General features: G+C 41.4%; 1 protein-coding gene across 1 annotated transcript in view; it reads left to right on the top strand.

Moving 5' to 3' along the window:
- Window positions 1–975: 975 nt before the first annotated feature.
- Window positions 976–23372, top strand: part of TBC1D16 (TBC1 domain family member 16) — a 140418-nt gene continuing 118021 nt past the window's right edge. The window contains exons 1-3 of the mRNA XM_080281446.1: window positions 976–1075; window positions 5146–5326; window positions 13091–13196. Coding sequence (XP_080137572.1) covers window positions 976–1075; window positions 5146–5326; window positions 13091–13196 — 387 coding nt within the window. The remainder of the gene's footprint in view (window positions 1076–5145; window positions 5327–13090; window positions 13197–23372) is intronic.

Genomic DNA, 23372 nt, shown 5'->3' with positions numbered 1-23372 from the left:
GCGGCAGCTTCTTGACGCCATACTGCTTAGAGCGCTTCATCGGGGGGTCGGGAGGGGCCATGGCAGGTAGGAGGCAGGGGGAAGTTGCACAAAAAAGGCAGGTAGCTCTCGTATTTCACGGCGATGGTCTGTAGTGTGCGGACTGGCGGGACAAGAACAGCAGCAACATGGCGGCATTAGTATGTACATTTGCCACCAGGGACGCGTGGTGATTGGTTGTTGGGTTGCAATTTTCAATTTGAATACCACGGTTTATGGTTCTCCTCGGAAAAGGCCCACTTCGGTCCCTAGGTCTGCGATTTTCGTGACAACAATGATTTAAGGTTGGCGGCAGTCTGACGGCCACTTAGCCGTGATTTATGAACACGCGATTCACGAGGATTGAGTGTACATGTATGTGATAAGTTATAATTGAATATTTTCAAATACAGTTTATGGTTTGTTCATTCTTTCATTCATTCATTCATTTGTTTGTTTGTTCATTTGTTCTTTTTTAAAGGCTCAAACAATCTAATGTACATTGGCCTTGGTCACCCTATGGTGGCTGTCCACGCTGCTTTTTCTTTAACAGTCTCTTTTTAGTCTCTTATCCCTGAGATCACACACTGTGACATCTCCCAGATCTTCTACATTCTGCCTTTTGCAACTCTGCCATCAGTGTTCACTTTTAGAATGAAAAAGTGGAAAAGTATTGTAAAGATATATTTTTGACTGATTGTAAATGTAGGTTAAGATGGCCCAAGTTTTATCCCCCTTAAATGACACTGTTTATATTTATGAGATTTTCTTTTAAAGTAGGGGATTGGGTTATTGTAGAGATTGACTTCGAGCATTTGCTGTAGTTTTCTCCAGTTTGTTTATTGCTTCTCAGTTCTTTGTTCCTTTTCCAGATGAGAAGATGTTTTGGAGCATCATGAGGTCGTGAGCAGTTCCCTTTACTTAAAGCTTTACAGTCAAGAAGTCTTCAAGAACATCATGTCACTCAATGGGATCATTCGGCGGGCATCAAGCTTTTTAGGAATATCACCTTCTGAAACATCAAGGCCAACTTATGAAGATGGGGATATTGTGTTCAGTAAGAACTTTGATGTAATGACTGTATGCTTAAATGATGATATATTTACCGTTATGAGTCTTTACCTCTTTAAGGCAATGACACACCTTTTATTAATTCTTGCAGTACTAAACTACAGATAGTTTTACTGCATTCACCTTGGAAGAAGCTTTCACACATGAGAAGTTAGGTATAGCCTTCATTAACCCCTTCACTACAATACATCAGTCTGGAGATTATTATAATTGTCAGGGAGTAGCAAGAATAAAATAGAAAATGCCTCGAGATGGAAGGAATTAACGGGAGCACTTAGTCACAGAGTGTGCAGTGAGGTTGGATGGTGAGGATATGGAGAATGTGAGTGCATTCAAGTACTTGGGTAGTGTGATGAGTAAGGATGGAACTTTGGGGGATGAAGTACGTGAAAGGGTACAGCAGGGAAGGAAGGTTGTTGGCATGCTGAAAGCAGTGATGAGAAATAGGGAGGTGAGTATGGAAGTTAAGAAGTCTCTGCATGATGGTATTGTGATCCCTACCCTGACGTATGGAAGCGAGGCGTGGACCTTGCAAGAAGGGAACAAGTCAAGGGTGAGAGCAGTGGAAATGAGTTACTTGAGAGGAACATGTGGAGTGACATGGAGGGACAGGTTGACGAATGAAGAAGTGAAGGAACGTTGTGGGGTAGATGTGGATGTGGTTGAAAAGATTAGGAGAAATACACTGAGGTGGTTTGGACATGTGGAGAGGATGGAGAGTGAAAGACTGACTAAGAGGGTGTATGTGGGTGAGGTGGAGGGAGGGAGAGGGAGGGGTAGACCGAGGATGAGGTGGAGGGATGGAGTTGAGAGGTATATGGGGGAAGGGGGGGTGAGTTGGGGGGAGGGGAGTCAAATGGTGGGTGACAGAGTGACTTGGAGGCGTTTTGTCTGCGGCCACCCTTTGCGGGATTAGGGTGTCGGGCTATAGATAGATAGATAGACTTAGTTAAAATGGTATGTGAGCAGAAAGAAAGTAGAGGCCATATTACCAGTACCACAATTAGAATAAAAATAAACATGGGTAGCCTTATATCTTTGATAGAACAAGTAACAGATGGATGATAGGATGGTAGTCTAGAGATGGCGTTAGAGAAATAGGTAGTCAAAGCTAGGAATAAGAAGTTAGGATGAAGTCTGATCTTCATGGACCTGGATGAAACAGACTGACAAGCAGTAGGTTAGAGTGGAGAATAGTGAGAGAGACAATTTTCCTGCAGTGGACTGACAGGCTTTAGTTGATGAGGCTAAACCAGTAAAACAGGAGTTCCCTGTCATTTTTCTGGTCATTCCTAATTGTCTAGTGATTTCTTGTTTCTAGGCTACAAGAGAGACTTAGCTTTGGTTAAGACCCAAGAGAAGTCTCTTTTGTAATGCTCAGTTTTTGAAGAATTATTTTGTGTTTTAGTGGCATGTTTCTGGATGTGCCACTATACATAATAGCTTGTGGATGCAGTTCCTCAGTAGATGGGCCACTTTTGCTTGACCAACTTTTCCCAAACACACATGGTAGCCCTGTGTTAAGGTCAGATTTTATTAGTTTTCAAGGTTGTAGGTCACCATTCCCCGTGTATATACTGCAGTTTATGGGATGCTACGTCAGTGCCCATACCACCTGTTGTTTTGTGTTGATGAACACACACTAAGGCTGTGGTAATACAGTATTAATAGTAGTAACAATAGCGGTGGTCATTTTGTTTTGTTTTATTATAAAGGCTCCAGCATGCTTGTGTTAGGCTTGGCCACCTAGCCTAATGGCAGTCCTCCATGCTACCCAATCTCTGACAGCCTCCTTATTCAGTCCCTTACCCCTGAGGTCACATTGTGACCTGATCTTAGGTCTTTTTCAGTATGCCTTTCACAACCCTACCCCCAACATTAACCTTCCTTTTAACTCTTTCATACCCTAGCCCCCCTAGGCCTCACATTCAAGGACACATTGCACATCTTCTTAATCATTGTCATTTTTGTACGTTTGAGCCTTCGAATATCCTCTTCCTTTACTGCCCAGTCTTCAAGAACATCATGATTGTCACTCAGTGGGATCATTTGGCAAGCATCAGGCATTACAGTCCCAACACATGCTGCATTCAAAGATCACTTAGCATGGAGGGAGAGCCCTCTCAGTGTCAGGAGAGGCAATGCTCCCTGAACTTCTTCCAATCATTCCTCACTTTAGCCACAGAGCCAGCTCCAGCCCCACTTCCAGTACATAGCTCCCAAGTAACAAAACACATCCACACACTCAAGAGACTCACCAGCAAGATCAGTCCTTTCACATCTGATGATCTCCACATTCTCTCCCCAGCACACTGCGTACATGAAATCACCATTATCTCGCAATCTACCACTAATACCACTACATGTCTTATTTCCTCTCAAGCCCTTGTGCCCCATACCATCTCTCCACTTTCCAGATCTTTCCTCCACCTCCCATTCATTCTTTTCAGTCAACACCAAATCATTGGCATACGACATCCCCCATGGCAGTTCATTTCTGAAGTCACGTGAGAGTGTGTCATGCACCATGAAAAACAACGAGGACCTCAAGACTGACCTCCAATGCACAGCAGCATTCACGGAAAATCATCACTCAAATCTCCATTCACTCTCACCTGGGTACGAGCACCCACATACAGAGCCATAACCTCTCTAACCAGCCACTCAATGATCCCAAGCTTCCTCATTGCCCACTTCACCACCTCTCTTGGGGCTCTGTCAAAGGTGTTCTCTGAACCAACAAAAACAAAGTACAGATTCCTTTTCTTTCCTTTATATTTTTCCTGAAGCTGCTGACAATGAATATAGCATCAGTGGTCCCTTTGCCTGGCATAAACCCAAACTGCATCTCATCAATATTCACTCTTTCTCTAATCATGCCATCTAGAACTCTCTCCATTACCTTCATTATCTGGCCCAAAAGTTTTATGCCTCTATAATTTCCTCTTTCCACGGCATCACCCTTCCCCTTGTACATATATCCAATCCCAGTCACTGAGACAACACCCTCATGTATAATCATATTTATCAAATCAGTAACTAACCCAACTCCTCGTATCTTTTGAGGCCTCGGCATTTCAGCAGTCAACCCAGACACACCTGCTACCTTCCCCACCTTCATCCTGCCTATTGCCCTGCTCACAGTAGCAGCATCAAAGACCAAGGGCCTAACACTGGATCTGTTGACTACAAACCTTCCTTGTTCCAGTCAGACTTCCCATTCAGGAACTCATTTTAACACTCTCTTCAGGCATCTTTGATATCCTCACTGTTCGCCACAACCTTTCCTTCTTCATTCTTCACACACTGCTCACCTGTGTTATCGCTGTTTTCCCTCTTTATCTGATTTGCCCCCTTAAATATCATATTCTTCCTTTCAGCACTGCTGTATATAGGTTATCTAGTAAAGTATCTGAGACTCAGATTTTGCCTTGTATACTGTACCTTTTTTTCTAACCCTACACTTGGCAGCCAAGTAGTCCTCTTTGTTACCATCCCATTTACAATCCCAGAAAAGCTTTGTTTTCTGCTTAACTGCAGCCTCTACATCTTCATCCCACCACCATATTACTGTAGGCTGTGTCTTGAGAGGTCCCCATGTCCATTCATACACTGAATCATTAACTGTCAGGAGATTGTTCTTGAGAGCTCTGTGCTGTTCATTAGCACTTCTGTCAGCAGCTCCCTATTCAGCCACCACTCTGTTCATCTCACTGTAGAAGTCTCCCTTACTACTTGGTTTTTAACTTTCCATATTTTCCTCCCAGGTGCATAGGTCGTCTTGTTTATCACCCGGTCCGTAAGCACCATGTCACTAATCAGTAATTTGTGTTGCTGCACACGCTCTTTGTTTCCTATAACTTGAACACCTTACCAACCTCCTATCAGCCCTCCTGACCAGGAAATAGTCTTTCCGGCTACTATTTTCCCTAATAATAATATTCTGGCTTTTTGTTTCCCAGCCACCAATTCTTCCGAAGGTGAAGATTTTGTAGAGTACATTTGTTTCAACATAATGCTATTCTGTTGTTTCTAAATATTTGTTTTGTAATATAGGTAAGAACAACGTATGTGTGCATCCTCCATCCCGGTACCGAAGTGATGGTGAGAACATTCATCACCCAGGCTACCTGCTTGTTAAATGCCAAGGTGATGTATCACAGTCCACTACCCTGTACCTCAACTGGATACCAAATGAACGCCTTCGTCGCAACCATGACCTCATATCAATGAACAAGTGAGTACAGTATCTGCCTGCCTGTCTCTCTGTCTGTCTTTTTCTCTCTCTCTCCAGGAAACCATTTACTACGCTGGCTGGTAATCATATAATCAAATTATGGCACCTGATGGTTTAGTGGGTAATTAAGGCTCTCCAGTTGGATTGAGCCTGTGTAGGTATATATCCAAGGGGTGGTTGGAGTTTATTGCTCACATAATGCCACTCAGGGATGTGTGAGGCTGGTTACTTTCATCTTAAATGCCAGGATCAGCTTGCCAAGCCTCGCACTCCTGTGCTCCTAATGGGGCAACATAGGATTGGATGATGGATGGATGAAGAGTTTTAGCCATCTGTTGTGGCAGCATGGGGTCTATCAGTATTATACTGGACATAAATATGAATTCTCTCCAAAAAGAAACCAAACTTTTTAACCACACCAGCTAGTCATCATAGCGTGATCATGACGGGAGCGCTGATCAGTGGTGAGTTTGAGCTTTTGTATTACACTAGCTGCATCGTGCCACGTCACGTAGTTGTTGAGGTACGCATCTATCTATCTATCTATAGCCCAACGCCCTAATCCCGCAAAGGGTGGCTGCAGACAAAACGTCTCCAAGTCGCTCTGTCACCCACCATTTGACTACCCTCCCCCCAACTCGCCCCCCCTCCCTCATATACCTCTCAACTCCATCCCTTCACCTCATCCTTGGTCTGCCCCTCCCTCTCCCTCCCTCCACCTCACCTACATACACCCTCTTAGTCAGTCTTTCATTCTCCATTCTCTCCACATGTCCAAACCACCTCAACGTATTTCTCCTAATCTTCTCAACCACATCCACATCCACCCCACAACGTTCCTTCACTTCTTCATTCGTCAACCTGTCCCTCCACGTCACTCCACATGCTCCTCTCAAGTAACTCATTTCCACTGCTCTCACTCTTGACTTGTTCCCCTTTTGCAAGGTCCACGCCTCACTTCCGTACGTCAGGGCAGTGATCACAATACTATCATGCAGTAACTTCTTAACTTCCATACTCACTTTTCTATTTCTCATCACTGCTTTCAGTGAACCAACAACCTTCCTTCCCTGCTGTGCCCTTTCATGCACTTCATCCCCCAAAGTTCCATCCTTACTCATCACACTACCCAAGTACTTGAATGCACTCACATTCTCCATATCCTCACCATCCAGCCTCACTGTACATTCTGTGACTTCATTCCTCTCAAACACCATAACTTTACTTTTGTTTACATTACCTTTCAGCTTCCTTTTCCTACACACTGTCCCAAATTCATTCACCAAACCTTGCAACTCCCATTCATCTTCACTCAACAATACTGTATCATCAGCAAACAGCAACACTGGAATCTTCCAAATCTCACCCTCATTCTTTAGAGCCACCCCCCCATCCACTGCCCTATCCTGCACCTCCTTTACACATACTTGAGTGAATATGTGTTTAGCGCACTTGGTGAATTTTCTTCTATCTTGTCTGCCATCTGAAATTGGCAATTTCATCTTTGGGAACAAAAAAAAGTCCACAATAGTATTTAAAAAAAAAAAAGTCATCAGGAGCCAAATGTGGAAAGTAAGGCAGCTGGGGGGTGATAGTCATCTTGTGCTTTGCCAAAAAATCATGGACAGGGAGCGATGCATGAGCAGGAGCATTGTCATGGTGCAGCGTCCAGGGTCAGTTTGTCCATGCATCAGGCCTCTTCCTTTGCACTGCTTCCCTCAGATGCTTCAGGACATACTGTACAAGTAAAACTCTTTTATTGACTGTCTGACCTCGTCGAACAAACTCATGATAACACTGCCCTTCTAATAAAAAAAGACGATCAACATGACCTTCACATTTGAATGACTCTGACATGCCTTTTTTGGTCATGGTGACGATGTTACAGACCAATGTGACAACTGCTTTTTTGTTTCGACATCGTAGCCATACACCCACGTTTTATCACCTGTTATGACTTTCCAGTAGGTTTCTACCAGCATTCGAACAGTCAGACAGCTCCAAACTGACTGTGACATGGTTCTCTTGTTGCTCATCTGTCACCAGATGCTGCACAAATTTTGCGGTAACACAATGCATCTTTGGTTTTTTGGTTAAAATTGTGTGGCATGAACTTTTACAGATGCCTACTTCTTTGGAAACTTCAGTGACAGCCAGGCAAAGATTTTCACCAATCACAGCACGCACTTTCTCAACATGATCATCATCTCTTGATATGACAGGCCTTTCAGATTTGGGATCATCTTCGGTGGACATTCTTCCTGATTTGAATCGCCAGAACCACTTGTGACATTGCATACAGCTCAAACAATGCCTCCCATATGCCTGTTGCAACATTTGCAAAGTCTGCATGAAAGTTTTTCCCAATTTGAAACCGAATTTCATGCAAACACATTATCCTTCATTGTTCAACGTACAACAAATCGCCAAGTGGACTAAACACATGTTCACTCAAGTGCGTGTACCTTAATGACCAAGTGACGTGGCATGATGCGACTAGTGTCAAACAAAAGCTCAAAGTAGCTGCTATCCAGCGCTTCCATTGTAGTCGTGTGCTACACAGGCTAGTTGATGTTTCTTTATGGACAGACCTCGTACCTACATACTGTTATGGTAAGTATCAGAATCACACATAGACATGTGTAGGTTAATAGAAAATTATGAAAAGGGCACAGTAAGGAAGAAACACATACCGTATGGAGATCTTGGATGGCTTGAAATAAGAGGCTCTGAAGCTAGGGGGTGGAGAGTTCGTGGTCTCCTTCTCCTGGAATAATTGCCTCTAGTATGGCTTCATCTTGAATCCCTCAGAGCCATCAGTAACCACAGATTCTGCACCATCATTGTTGGCAGAAATTGACTCAGATGCACGATAATGATGTTTTGTTTTTTTGTATAAAAATCCATCCTCCATCATCCATTGCTATGTCGCCTCATGAGGAGCGTAGGAACCCAGGGCTAGGCAAGTCAGTCTTGACATTTAAGATGAGAGTGACCAGCCTCACTCATCCCTGAGTGGCATTACATGAGCAGTAAAGTCCAACCACCCCTTAGATATAAACCTACACTGGCTCAATCCGATTGGAGTGCCTTAATTACTCGCTTAACCACCAGGCGTCATAATTTGGTTATGTGGTTACCACCCAGTGCAGTAAATGATTTCCTGGTGTGCAGGATTTCCTGGCTCGTCACTCAGTTTAGAGTCACCTATAGGCAGAAGGAAGAGGAAAGACGGAAGAGGAAGGATGGAAGAGAGCAAAGGGCAGACACCCAAAGCAGCACTACATCGAGTGAGTGGATGGTGAGCGCCCCCGCCTACCAAAAAAAAGTGCTTGATAATGACAGGAGTGCAGATTTCCGTCTTGCGGTAATAATGGCAGCTGCTGTACCCAAGTGAACGATAACCAAGGAATCACTGTGCATATAAATCTAATTTGTGTGCAGTTTGTAAGTTTCATGCAAATCTAGAGGAAGATGCAGAAAAAAAATGCATAAGAGGGAGTATGGTGTGCATTATATAGAATGCACGACCACCTCTGCCACCGCTGCTGCCTCCGCCACTACCACCACCACCACCACCACCAGTCATCCCCATAAAATGTAAAATTGTGGCAGGTGATAATAATGATAGTAGTATGAACAAACATATACTCATACCTTTTTTGTAGTGGATAATAAGGCATTTGTTGTAAAATAAGAAAAGAGTCTTGTATGGAGTGGCATGTTAGTGACACTACCAGGCAAGGAGGAAAGTTCCTTCTCAAGTTGTAAAGCTACCATAGATAGCAGAGAGCTCATCTAAAAGTAGGACTCAAAATTTGGACAAATTTTACACAAAGTTAGATAGCCCAACAGTGGAGAGGTAATGCCTCTAAAAAGGTAAAGATTAAAAGGGGAGCAGACACTGTGAGGTGTTCAGCTGCATTGCTCATTTGTACAACATTGTCCTTTTAGTTTGTGGCAGCTTATTCACCCACTGTTCTGGAATACAGTACCACAGTATCATCCAGGTTACCACAGTTACCTACTCTAGGTATTACAAAGCAGTCCACAAAGGGTAAATATACAGTTGGAGAAATTTCTGCGCAGGACACCGCATAGCAGGCAGTAGGAGCGGCAAATAATTTGATCTAGTAACAGTGCTGGGGGTAAAGGATGGGTGGGACATGCTTGGTAGGTGAGGGATTGGGGGGTAGTGGGGGTAGTTGTGTGGTGGGAAGGGTGGGATGTGAGGGATGGGGGGGAAGAGTGGGAGTATCTGTGTGTTGGGAGGGTTGGGAGTATTTACCTATTTGTATTTACCTAATTTTGATATACAGGAAATGAGCTATGCTCATGGGGTCCCGTCTCTGTTTCTTAGTAAGTCAAATTTAACTTTAAACTGTTTTAAGTTTTTTGACTGGACGATCTCTTTGTCCCGTCTATTCCACAGGTCTGTACATCTATAAGGAAAACTATATTTCTTGATATCTTTCAAGCAGAATGGCTTCTTCAGTTTCATTCCATGTCCTCTTGTTACTCTCTTTGTCTCATGAAAATACATCTTCTTTGTCAGTTTTATCTACTCCCATCATGTTCCTGAACACTGCAATAATGTCACCTCTGTTTCTTCTTTCTTCTAAGGAAGGCAAATCCAGCTTTTCCAGCCACTCTCTGTACGACATCTGCCAGACTGGGGACCATTTTGGTTGCTGTTCTTTGTATTCTCTCAATCTTGTTTATATCTTTCTTTTTGTGTGGGGACCACACTACTGCTGCATACTCAAACCTGGGGTGAATCATGGCCACTATCAATTTCTTCATCATCTCCTCATCCATATAATGAAAAGCTACTCTTGTATTAGACAAAGAGTTTATACGTCTCTCTAACTGTACAGTATTGTTAATGTGTTTTTCAGGTGACAAACTGCCCTGGACCAGCACTTCCAAATCTTTCTCTTCTCTCGGTTTTGTGATTGGTTCATTCCCCATCAAATAATTCAATGATGGCCTCTTGGTACTTTTTCCCATTTCCAAAATTTTACATTTTTTTGCATTGAATTTCATTTCCCACATCTGGCTCCATTTGTGTATCCTATCCAGATCCTCCTGCAGCATTTTACAGTCCTCCTCAACTTCTACCTTCGTCAAGATCTTTGCATCATTAGCAAACAGACTTGCATAATCGTTCACTCCATCTACCATATCATTTATGTAAATCAGGAACATTACTGTCGCCAACACCGAGCCCTGTGAGACTCCACTTGTTACTTCGCTCCATCCAGACATCCTGTCCTTTATTATTGTCCTCATTAGTCTGTCTCTCAAAAAGTCTCTCATCCATTCCAGGAGGTTCCCCTTCAGTCCTCCTATATGCTCTAGTTTCCATATTAGTCTCTTATGGGGTACCTTGTCGAAGGCCTTCTCCAAATCTAAATACACACAATCCACCCAACCTTCTCTCTCCTGAAGCACGTCAATTGCTCTTGAGTAAAACTCAGCAAGTTGGAAACATGACCCTCCACTTCTGAATCCAAACTGACCATCAGCCAAAATATTCATCTCTTTCAGATAATTTACCCATCTATCTTTCAGAAATCTCTTGCACTATTTTGTGACCATGTTGGTTAGAGACACTGGTCTATAATTCAGGGGTTCTTCCCTGTTTCCTCCCTTATACTGTAAATTGATACCACATTTGCCCTCTTCCATTCGTGAGGCACATTCCCCTCTTCCAGAGAACACACAATTAAACTATGAATCTTATCTGCCAATTGTTCTCTGCATTCCTTCAGTACCCAATTAGAGATTCCATCTGGTCCTGGGGCTTTCCTTACATCTTGAGTTTCCAGTAATTTATATACTTCCTGTACTTCCACTTTTATATCTTTTATCACTACATTTGGTGGTAGGTGGTGGCAGCCATCGTCACCTCACTTGATGTAGTGCTGCCTACTCCTTAGCCTTTATCATTTTTTTCTGTGCCTGCCCTCTTCTCTTCCTATTTCTGCCATCTTTCCTGTCACTACTTAATGCTTTTCTTTCCGTTACAGGTGGCTTTACATTGAGTGACAAGCCAAATGGTTTCCTTTAAGTCAAGAAACCATTTACAACGCTGGGTGCTAACCATATAACCAAACCATACGTGCTCCTTACATGTCAAGTGGGTTGGTGGAGGGTTAGTGCCCCTCCCTGTAAAACAAATAACTCAGAGTCAAATGGCCACCCCGTATGGGATTATGGCGTCTGGCAATAAATAGGTAGATAGATAGTATCTTATTCCTGCCATCCGAAAGGTTACCAGTGTGACTGCATGTAAGGTAATCTACCGCGTGTGTCAGATAGAGAGAGAGAGAGGGAGAGAGATTATGCACGTTTAATACTCGTATAATCATGCACGTATGCACGTAAGCATAAACTTATATAGGCCTACTAAGATATGAGGGATTGGCCCTAAGAAAGTGTTGACTGGTGTATGCTTAAATTTATAGTCTGGTATGAAGGCCAGGCTCATCCATCTGTAAGCAGGGTAAGTGCCTATACGTCTATGAAAGGATAGCAAATTACGCCGTCAGTCTAAAGGATGTATTTTCCTTATTCTGCCAGCGTTCGGTCTAAACCCTCTCAGGGTCACTCACGCGATTCGCGTTTCACGTGGATTGTTCTAAAGATGTTCAGTCACTCAAATCTTGTTCCTAAGCAAAAAAAAATGCCGTCAAAAGAAAAGTTTTCGGCCGATTTGCGTCAAATTTTGATGCATTCCAGTGTGTGCATCACTTTTCCGAGGTAAGCATTTGGCAACACTGTGACTGCTCTGACGAGACAATGCGTAGCAGAAATATCTCAGTATCTCACGACCAGCCGGGCAGGAGAGTAGCGCATCTGTCAGTGTCCCTTTAAACCCGCCATTTTCCCCTTCCCACCCGAGGCAGAAGCCATTATTGAAATACAAATTGTGATTGTACAGTGTTTTTGACTATAATGTGAAGTGATTGTGTCTATGGAACATAGATATATTGTCTGTAAATCATTGGGGCCCGTTATCAGCCGTTAAGCCTACAGGCAGGAGTGTGGTTTGTTATAACAGGGTTTCCACTCTGCTTCACCCTGCCCATAAATGATGTGAGTATTTTGCCTCCTTCTGTGTATGGGTGACTGTACACTGAGTGACAAGCCAAGTGATTTCCTGTACACCAGAAAACCATTTACTACACTTGGTGGTAACCATATAACCAAATTTTGGCGCCTGGTGGTTTAGTGGGTAATTACAGCGCTCCAATCGGATTGAGCCGGTAAAAGTTTATATCTAAGGGGTGGTTGGGGTTTGTTGCTCACATAATGACACTTAAGGATGAGTGAGACTGGTCACTCTCATGTTAAATGTCAGGACCAACTTGCCTAGCCCCGGGCTCCTACGCTTCTCATGGGGCAGCGTAGATTTGGATGATGAATGATGAATGAATGAATGAATAAAAACAGCATTTATATTGGCTAGTAAGGCCTTGTACGGGATCATTATAGTCTTGTAAGCGAAAATACAGTCACATATCAAAAAGTCCCAACTTATTAGTCCTCATTTAAGTAATTCATCACGTACCGGATCATAATAAAACAAGGGTCTGCGGTATTTGTCCCACTGATCATTTTCATGTTTTGTTACCGGGACCACATTAAATGCCATGATGTTGTTATAATATGACTACAAACATTCCTCTTAGGGTCTGTCCGTAGGATGGACGGCAGAGTGAAAACTACAACTTATCATAATCTTTACTTACTTTTCAGTAGTGATGGCAACAGTCGCAGTAACTCACCGTACCCAACTTCAGACTCTGAATCTCTCTCTGTATCCTCTCTTGTCTTGAATGATGGATGTGGTCCAGTCAGAAAGGTACAGTATGTTACAGAATTTGAGATTTACTTATGTTGTGGTTTTGTGAGTTGTGTATTAATGTGTGCTTATTCTAGCTGTCAGAATATCAGAACACTTCATCAAGACAGTGAGCTGGTTTCACATTAGCAGCTCATTTCTAAAATGTGGATTTCACAGTAGCTTTTGAGCCGCTTTTGTAAATGTTGTTAGTGTGGTATTGGAACTAGGGTTTATTTTGATTGTGAAATTTATTGTGTTTGTTTATCATTTAACCATGTTGGGGAATTTATACAGTTCCACATTGGTGAATTAGTATGGTTGAATGTTGAATATCCAGCTTGTAAAAATCCAGAATTATAAAAAATTCAGACAGATTAAGATTTGAATCTCCCACTAATTTTCTGATTCAAATTGTACATCAGTGTTCAGCCTTTTAAGAGCAAATAAAAGAAAGCTAGTGGCAGGTTGCAAAACGTTTGGGTAACTTGAAGTTAATATGTCATTGTTTACCTACATGTGCCAGGCTTCAGATGCTCTTCTCTGTGATTTTCAGTTTTATTATAATCTGCCCTTATAATGGCAACAGTGAAAAGTTCTGAACAGCATACAGCTTTAACAGTTTTACTAAAGCCAAATTCATATGAAAATCAGATCAAGGTGTTTGCAAATTTACGAACGAACCATGTGGAATTTTTTCAGAGTAACTTAAGAAATCAAGGAACAATGTGATAAAATTTGAAGTTTTGTGCTGGCAGTGGTACTGACCACAGTTTTTAACCTGTTAACTGCTCTATACAGCCTGGGCTGTTCTGAGTGCGACTGCTCAGTACAGCCCTGGCTGCTCAGGTGAATTTCGAATATAGTGCCATGGTGACCAAGGCCGACCCATGCAAACATGTTTGAGCCTTCAAAACTGAAACCGAAAAAGAAAACGAAAACCATATACAGTATTCCAATAGGGAATCAGACACTTTGATGTTCATCCATGACTTTACTAAGGTAAATGTTGAGCTAATATTTTGATACTATATACTTTGGCATTTGTTCTCTCAATTCCTAAAACAAAATTTGGCCTTTGGGAAGTTTCATGTTTACCCCTATGTCTGTGCACCATGGACACCTCAAAAAAACAGCCATGCGCACTTAATGGGTTAAAATGTGTTACATCAAGATTTTACAAATTGCATTGGTACAGAGTAAGTTATACAACAGTAACTTTATTAATCCCTAAACCGCGGGCTTGTTTTGCTCTGACTTGCGTGTCTCGCGGGCATATTCGCACTTCGACAGACTCTCTAAAAATATTTGCCAAAAATCAGTTATTAGTCCTAAAATATTAAAATTACATATGCAATTGGCCTTCGTCGAGTACTGTAGGACTTGTGGAGACCCTTAATATGATTACCACAGCCTGATATTATCACTAGAAACACTATTCTATGATTCTCAAATAGTTTGGAATCCATACTCCAAAAAAAAAAAAACATTGTGAAAGCAATGAAAATTATGAGCCTGTATGACCTTCCCACTTGCGATTGTTGGCTGCTGGTGTTCTGTCATTTATTATTCATAAAAACACTCACACTTTTTATTTCTATTACTTTATTACACTTATATATATATATATATATATATATATATATATATAGATATATATATATATACAGTATTTATCCATAAGTTTCCTTCAGTAATAGTAGTTTATTGTCAGTGTAGGCATTCAATTTCTCTTTCAGTAAAATACGTTGCATTCACTTTCTCGTCCTGTATACTAGCATTGAGAGTGAATCTCACTTTCACTTTCACTTTCACAACTCATAGTATTCATACATGCTAGAATGAAACTTTCACTTTCATTACTCCTAGTATATGTACTCGTATTCTTATATTACCGTATTTCGCGGCATGTAAGACGCAGCATTGTGAAAGACGCACCCTAATTCTGGCAGGGCAGTTCTGTGAAAAAAAAGTTTGCCCCAACCAAGAGTGCAGTAAGGTTTCTTGATAAGAGCCATTTCCACACAGATACACACTCACCTTTCAGAATCTATTCATTACTGATCATCAGCCTTTGGTTTCTTTTTTTTTTATATACAAAGAACGGTACAGGAAGAGAAAACAATGCCCCTTCTTGACAAAACGTAACTGATATGAGCCACTATCACTTAGATACACATTCACCTTTCAGAATCTATTCAATACTGCTCATCATCCTTTAGTTTCTTCTTTTATGTACAAAGAATTATACAAGAAAAGAGAAAAGAAAACAAAACCCCGTCTTAACAAAACGTGACTTCAAACCACGAGGCCATCTCAACTTTGTTGATAAATATGTATCAGTAAACTGATATAAACACTGTTTTTAATATTTTATGAATTTAAAACCACAAATGAAGTCAATAATCTTAATTCTTTCATTCACTGACGAAAACATGAAGTACAATGAATGTTCACATCAGTTCATTTATCCTAAAAGAACCCCGTCATATTCCACACCTGTTACGGAATTTCCTCAAATTGCCTTGACTCAAGCACAATATCAGACTACTACCATCATTAATCATGCACTCTAACTAACCTGTAATTACCTCCACAAATAATATAAAAAGGTAGCATTAGTAAATGCACAAATTACAATGTTTCACAACCAAAGTTCAATATAGCAAGGCTGCTTGGGAACAGGATAGATAGCTGTTTTTACTCTCTTCTCTCAGTATCACTCCTTCACTGTCAGCTATGTTTGCCTTGCAGCATCAACAATTAAAAATGCATGCTTCACTGATCATAATTTACTATAAACATTCATTTCAAAACATACTAAGTATGGTGAAAACATCCATTGTTACACCTTAGTAACACTGCTGCCTCCCAGTCGCTAGACAGCAGTCTCTACCCCTTCCTCTCAGTATCACTTCCTCACTGTCTGCGATGTTTTCCTTGCAGCATCAACAGTTAAAAATACGTTCTTCACTGATCACAATTTCCTAAAAACAGACATTCATCTCAAAACATGTCGAGAATGGTGAAACTATCCCTTAGCAACACTGCTGCATACCAAGCGCTAGACAACTGTCTCTACCCTCTTCTCCCAGTATCACTCCCTTACTGTCAGCTGTTTTCCTTGCAGCATCAACAATTAAAAATGCATATTTCTCTTATCAGAATTTGCTAAAAACAGACATCCATCTCAAAACATTCGAATACTGTGAAAACATCCATTTGTGGTCTTAACACTGCTGCCTCCTAGTCACTATGGTACACACACACACGCACACATGTACACACCACATGCAACATTCGCTCGCCTCTGAAACATTTACATCAGTCAGTTTTGGAGTACCCAGTGGCTTTATTATATGCCAAACACATCAAAATGTATTTGGTTGTTCAATATAAATATCATCACTTAAGGACATGAAACATCTCAAACAATTTATTCATCCAAACATCGTCAGTGCAAGACTAAAGGTGTACAGCACCATTGATCCTAAATTTTTCTTGGTTGCATCTGTCATGATCACCTAAAACTTATATTCACTTCATATAACTGACATGGTGAAAATTTCACTCGTCTTCAAATCCTGAGAATTCATCACTACTTTCCCCAAGTCCTGAAGCATCACTGGAAGTCATCATCACTGTTTCACTGTCACTCTCATACAGTAAATGGTCCTCAGTACCATCCACTGAATTGCTTATACCACACTTCATATGACTTTAACTTGGCACTCGTTTTAATTGAGCACAAGCGATATTCAGACTTGGGGCATTTGATACAGCCCACATTAACCTCCTCAGTACATGTTTCCTGAACTGAATAAAATCATATGGCGAGCATGAATAAACTACTGTACCCTATAAAATACATTGCTGGGCTGAAGGGATTATAATAAGCGGATTATCAGTTCCCTAGCCTGACTCTTCCCACTCCTACTTCCTTAACTACACCCACACCAAACTCTCACCTACACCTTAGGATTTTGGTCGTTTCGGCCGTAACGTCCAAAATGGCAAACGACTTTACAACCTAACCTAACCTAACCTAACCAATTTGGACGTTACGGCCTAAATGATCGCCATTGCCGATCATGAGAGCTTTGCTTAGGCAGCAGAGATGCAGAGAGTGAACGTTGTCAATCATTCTGATCGCTTCGTCTGCTAAGAATACAGCAGAAATGGCGGACTCTGATATGAATGCCCGTCAGGCACGCTATTTCAGATATTGTATCAGTTATGCTACTCAGTGAATTTTATCCTATTTTCATAACAAAATACTGTAATTGGGTGTGCCCTGAGTTGCATAGACATAGCTGAAGTACTTCACTTGGCTGAAAAAGTGAAGCTGTAACTTCAGGCAGTACTGTTTAACGTTACAACTGTTTTTCATGTTTTTCGCTATTGGTATAATAAGACTGTTCACTTTTATGATACTCTTGTCAGGCACAAAACAAAATGTCACTAAGAGAAGCCAACCATGTGAGGGTGATTGAATTTCCATATGCGACAAAAATCAATTCTGATGACTTGTCAGGTTCGCTTGCCAGCATCTCTCCAGTATGACTGCTTTGCTAGTTAGTAAGTGGATGGCAAGCAAAGTGGTTATGATTGCCTTTCAGAAGGTTAGCAGACAGTTCACCAGTGAGCATGCTAGCTTGCTAGAGTAGGGTGTACGCTAGACGCTAACCTGCTAAGTTGCTAAACTGCTAAACCCCTTGACGGTATTGGCCAGTTGAGCTGAAAACAAACAGTGAATGCTTTGTATTCTTGATCTTGCGTGTTTCAATATCTGCTGCATATATACACTCACAAAATGTCACAAAAGTAACTGACCTAATTAGGGTTACTGAATTTCCATAAGTGACGAAAGTCTGTTTTGATGACTTGGCAGTTTCACTAGCCAGCATCTCTCCAGTATGATTGCTTTCCTAGTTAGTGAATGGATGGCAAGCAAAGTGGTCATGATTGCCTTTCAGAAGGTTAGCAGACAGTTCACCAGTGATCATTTACGTTAGCTTGCTGGAATAGTGTGGATGCTAAACTGCTAAACCGCTAAATATCTTCACAATGTTAACCAGTTGAGCTGTAAACAAACCCGCGAAAGTTTTGTGTGTTTCTGATCTCGAGTGTTTCTTAAATCTGCTGCATATACACACTAGTGTATATTATTTTTAAAAATCAAATCAAATCTGCATACTGTAGAAAACTCCTGTGGTTGCTAAGCAGTGAGATGATTATCTTTATGAGTTTCTTCTCAATGGAGCCAAACTAACCTGCCTCAGTCTAGCGTGCAGGATGCATGGGGATATTTTAATGTAACTTTGAGACAAAAAAGTGCGTCTTACATGCCGCGAAATACGGTACTACTCATTTACATTTGTATTTACCTTCTCTATTTTATTTACAGTATTTACATTTCCATTTTATTTACACTGTGTTATGCACTGTCACTTGCAGTAACTTATAAAACTATTTTCCGCTGTTCACGTATATTTACATTCATTGCTTTCGCTTGCTGTTTACACATTATTTACATTTCCACTTGCACTGTTTTACCCACCAGAAAGATCGTAGTCACTGTCTTATCATTTTCATTGACAAATTAGCCAGTTCACGTTCCTCAGCAGTCACTTAGCCCTTTACCCCTTTCCACACGAGGTTTAGTAGGGAGAAGAGGTCACAGGGCCCTTTGCATGGGGCTAAAAAGCAGCAGAACTGGACAGGTGGGAATCCGACGTTCTTTCACCTTGAAAGAAGACAGTAAACTGAATACAGTGTGGTGGCCTGCCTAGGGGGAGTGCAATGCTGCCAATGTCAGTGTGTGACAGCTGCTAATATATACTCTATGAAATAATTGGCAGGAAATCTAGACAATACATAATAAATTAGGTAGTTCGAGGTGAATGTAAGTATCACTTAGACTTTTCCCTTCCTTTCTTATATACACATATATTTTTATTACGAGAATAGATCATACGGCATATTTCAAGGGGAAATAAACAGCGAAAATTAACGAACGAGTGCACATGAGGTGTTGTCAGGTGATAATTAGCTAATTCCAGGTGTATGGCACTATCACTTACCTTATTTCCTTTTTGTATATATTATTTGGTATAAGAATAGGGCATAGGTCTTATTTCAATTGATGAAATCAGTGGAAAATTCCAGGGAAGATTTACTTAGCGTAGCACGGCCGGGCAGGCGAGAGGAGAGGGTAATGGAGGGGAGGTAGGGAGAGGAGTCAAGAACGGGGAGAAATGGCTAAATTGTCAACAATGGATGGGAGTACAGATGAGATGAGGAGTGCTGACTAGTGTTGGACATTGGCAGTACTGATAGATGATACAAGCCACCACTTGAAAGCCCGGGCGAATTCAAAATAACACAGAATCACAAAAGTGACGCCCCGCAGTATGATGCCTTGCTCCCAAGCGTCACGAAAGAGACACCCCGCGGTTAAGGGGTTAACCCATCATGTCCGGGGGTTGTTTTCACCATCCAAACCACCAGCAGGTGTTTTTCTTAACCCCATAACTGCAGGGCGTCACTTTCGTGACACTCAGGAGCAGTGGATCATACCGCGTGGCATCACTTTTGCGATTCTGTGTTATTTTGAATTCTCCCGGGCTTTCAAGTGGTGGCTTGTATCATCTATCAGTGCTGCCAGTGTCCAACAATAGTCAGCACTCCTAATCTCATCTGTACTCCCATCCATTGTTGACAATTTAGCCATTTATCCCCATTCTTGACTCCCCTCCCTACCTCCCCTCCATTACCCTCTCCTCTCGCCTGCCTGGCTGTGCTGCGCTAAGCAAATCTTCCCCGGAATATTCCACTGATTTCATCCATTGAAATAAGCCCTATGCCCTATTCTTATACAAAATAATATATACCAAAAAAAAATAAGGTAACTGATAGTGCCATACACTGGAGTTGGCTAATTATCACCTGGCAACACCCCACGTGCACTTGTTTGTTAATTTTCCCTGGTAATTTCCCCTTGAAATATGCCGTATAATCTATTCTCGTAATAAAAATATATACAGTATAAGAAAGGAAGGGAGAAGCCTAAGTGATATTTACATTCACCTGGAACTACCTAATTTCCTGCTAATCATTTCACAGCATATAAATTAGCAGCTGTCACCTCTCTGTCGTTGTCAACCCTTGGGGGCCCCATATCCGCCTCGTCAGGTAGGTCAGTATTGTTTCTTGAGATGAAAGCACGTAGCACTCATGCCCCTCCATTTCCGCCGCTTCTAGAGGGCCCTGTGACCTCTACCCCTACTAAACCTCGTGTGGGAAGGGGTAAAGGACTAAATGACTCTGCTGTGGAGAGTGAACTGGCTAATTTATCCATGATAATGATGGACATTGACTACACTCTTTCTGGTGAATTGTGTGATGAGCCCGTGGAGGAAATGGTGATAAACAACGAGTGCTTCAGTGTCCCAAGTTCTTCCTAGCTCCAAGGGAAAGGAGCCCTTATTTACTGGAAGTGACAGTGTATAACATAGTGTAAATAAAATAGAAATGTAAATAATTACTAATATAAGAATATGAGTACAAATACTTGGAGTAATGACAGTCAAGGCTTTGCTCTCTACGCTAGTTTACTGAACAAGAATGAAAATAAACTACTATTACTGAAGGAAACTTATGGATAAATACTGTATATATATATAAGTGTAATAAAGTAATAGGAATATAAAGTGTGAGTGTGTTCATGAATAATAAATGACAGAATACCAGCGGGGAACGAGCGCAAGTGGGAAGCTCTTGTGCGTATGTAATTTTCATTGCTTACACTGTTTTTTTTTTTTTTTTTTTTTGTGTATGGATTCCAAACTATTTGAAAATCATGGAATAGTGTTTCTAGTGATAATATCAGGCTGTGGTAATCATATTACGGGGTGTTGGGAAATGTAAAGTGGAGACTTCGTTACCCAACTTCAGAAGTCTCCACAAGTCCTTCAGTACTCGACAAAGGCTCAACAAACATCCCAGGAGAAAGCTGAAGGTATGTGCCATATGCATATTTAATTATAATATTCTAGGACTAATAACTGATTTTTGACAAATATTTTTACAAAGTCTGTCGGAGCGTGAATATACCCGTGGGACACGCAAGTCAAAGCAAAACAACCCCGCGGTTTAGTGGTTAAAAATCACCTTTATGTAAATAATAATTTCTCAGCTAAACCTATAATATAAAATTATAGTATAATATCCTCTTATTATATGATGCAATAATCATAATAATACAATAACAAAAATACTACAAAACACTAGATCATGTATACATGTAACCCAGATGTCCCCAGGTCTTCATGTATACTTGCCACCCAGATGGGAGGGGTTAATTTCAAGGTCTGTGCATGTAAGGCCAGCCTCAAGAGCAGTGGTAACTGTTTATATAGTAGGCAGGCTCCTCCAATGAGGGCCATATTCATGTACAAACTTACGACCAGTTCCTTCTCATAATCACAGTCTGTTTATGCAGGAAGAACAAGAGACATTGGAAGAATTGTTTTCCCTTTCCTTGTCTTAACTTAAAATTATGAAAACTTATCTGAGATTGTAAGCATAAGTTTGCAAATCCAGGCCCATGCATGCACACACAGTGTGAATACATTGTGGCCTCAGCTGAGTATGTGTGATGATGATGGAATTAAGTAAGAATTCAAATATTCCATCAACCGTTTAACTTTCATCCGTGAATACAAAACTATTTCTTGAATAATTTCTTGCTTTTCCTTACCCATAACCCAAATTAATTTTAGTATCCAGACCTAAGGTGCATTTGTTTTTGCTTTTATCTTGACTCATATGGCTACCAAACATTTTTTGATAAGAGTTTAAAAGGGAGTTAAAAAATACACTGAAGAAAGTGACATGATTATAATTTATATCTGTAGAGGCTTCTTAACCTACCCGTGGGGGTAGGGGGTTTTCAAGAATATTCCCCCAGAATCCCTGCTTGTCATATGAGGCAACTAAAAGGGTTGGCGGAGGGTTAGTGCCCCTTCCCGGAAAACAGCTAACTAAAAAGACGGACAAGAAGCCTCGGACAAGGATTGACCAAAAGATGACGACCAAGGACCGGACAAAGGATATGGTACAGATTGCGACGTGGAATGTAAGGGGTGCGAATGATGAGGTGAAAGAGAGGGAAATTGTCCAGGTGCTTGAGGGTGCGAAAGTGGATGTATGTGGAGTAACTGAAACTAAATGGAGAGTAGAGAGTGTGAGAGAATTGGAGTATGGATGGGATATATGTGCAGGAGTAGGTGAGAATGAGAGGGCAAAAGAAGGAGTGTGTATTGTTGTGAGTAAAAGATGGAAGAAGAACATAAGAGAGTATGGATCAGTTGGGTCAAGGATTGTGTGAGTAAGATTGAAAGATGGAATACAAATGTGGGCGATTGTGTGCGTGTATGCGCCAACCCAAGATCGTGCAAGGAGAGTAAGAGAAGAGTTCTGGACAAATGTGGACATGTGCGTGGAAGAGTTTGAAAGGAATGAGAGAGTGTTTTTGATTGGTGATATGAATGGTAAAGTAGGGAATGTGAAGGTGGAGGGAATGGTTGGTGAGTGGGGTGTGCCTGCTGAGATAGATGAGAATGGCAGTGCATTAGTGGACATTTGTTCCGGGAGGGAGTTGGTGATAGTCAGTACCCTCTTCAGGCACAAAATGATCCACAGGTATACATGGCGAGTGATGAAAAGGGTGGGTGGTGAACTGAATGAAAGGAAGGCAATGATTGATTATGTGTGTGTGGATGGAAGGATGTGAAGATGTGTAATGGATGCAAGAGCTTTTAGAGGTTGGAGGAGTGGACTTTCTGACCACTGCTTGGTGTTGGCCACAATCAATATCCAAGTAAGATGGAGAAATAGAAGAAGGGAAATACGGGAGGAAGGAGTAGTTGCAAGGCGAGTGGAAAGGTTACAAGAGGATGAGAAAAAGGCAGAATATAAGAGAGAAATGGAGGAACGTTTGGGTATATATGAATTGGAGTAGATGGGGGACATGGAAGGTGTGTGCAAGATATTCACAGAAGAAATATGTGCAGCATGTGATGTGGTGTGTGGGGTGAAGAGAAGACGGAAGGGGGTGCAAGGAACAGCATAGTGGAATGAAGAGGTGAGACAAGCTGTGGCACAAAAGAAGAAAGCATACAATGAATGGATTAG

The sequence above is a fragment of the Coenobita brevimanus genome, chromosome 89 (genome assembly GCF_032717465.1).
Source record: "Coenobita brevimanus isolate Jiangsu-jjx chromosome 89, ASM3271746v2, whole genome shotgun sequence".
Lineage (NCBI taxonomy): Eukaryota > Metazoa > Arthropoda > Malacostraca > Decapoda > Coenobitidae > Coenobita > Coenobita brevimanus.
This window is presented reverse-complemented; position numbering and strand designations above follow the sequence as displayed.